General features: G+C 57.4%; 1 protein-coding gene across 1 annotated transcript; it reads right to left on the bottom strand.

The window, feature by feature from the left end:
• Positions 1–18: 18 nt before the first annotated feature.
• Positions 19–568, bottom strand: LOC112140236 (keratin-associated protein 5-1-like; the record flags this gene model as incomplete). Its single annotated transcript, XM_024263157.1, has 1 exon — positions 19–568. A coding segment is annotated over exon 1 (550 nt), but the record flags the coding sequence as incomplete, so codon positions are not given.
• Between the last annotated feature and the right edge of the window lie 49 nt (positions 569–617).

Below are 617 nucleotides of genomic sequence, written 5' to 3'. Positions count from 1 at the left end.
AGATGCTGCCGCAGTCACAGATGCTGCCGCAGATGCTGCCGCAGACACAGATGCTGAAGCAGATACTGCCACAGTCACAGATGCTGCAGCAGATGCTGCCGCAGACGCAGATGCTGCCGCAGACACAGATGCTGGAGTAGACACAGATGCTGCAGCAGATGCTGCCGCAGTCAGAGATGCTGCCGCAGACGCAGATGCTGAAGCAGATACTGCCACAGTCACAGATGCTGCCGCAGACGCAGATGCTGAAGCAGATACTGCCACAGCCACAGATGCCGCCGCAGACGCAGATGCTGAAGCAGATGCTGAAGCAGATACTGTCACAGTCACAGATGCTGCAGCAGATGCTGCAGCAGATGCTGTCGCAGACGCAGATGCTGCCGCAGACACAGATGCTGGAGTAGACACAGATGCTGCAGCAGATGCTGCTGCAGTCAGAGATGTTGCCGTAGACGCAGATGCTGAAGCAGATTCTGCCACAGTCACAGATGCTGCAGCAGATGCTGCCGCAGACGCAGATGCTGCCGCAGGCACACATGCTGGAGTAGATGCTGCCGCAGTCACACATGCTGCCGCAGATGCAGGTGCTGAAGCAGATACTGCCACAGTCACAGATG

Source organism: Oryzias melastigma, unplaced genomic scaffold (assembly GCF_002922805.2).
Source record: "Oryzias melastigma strain HK-1 unplaced genomic scaffold, ASM292280v2 sc07536, whole genome shotgun sequence".
NCBI classification, from domain to species: Eukaryota; Metazoa; Chordata; class Actinopteri; order Beloniformes; family Adrianichthyidae; genus Oryzias; species Oryzias melastigma.
This window is presented reverse-complemented; position numbering and strand designations above follow the sequence as displayed.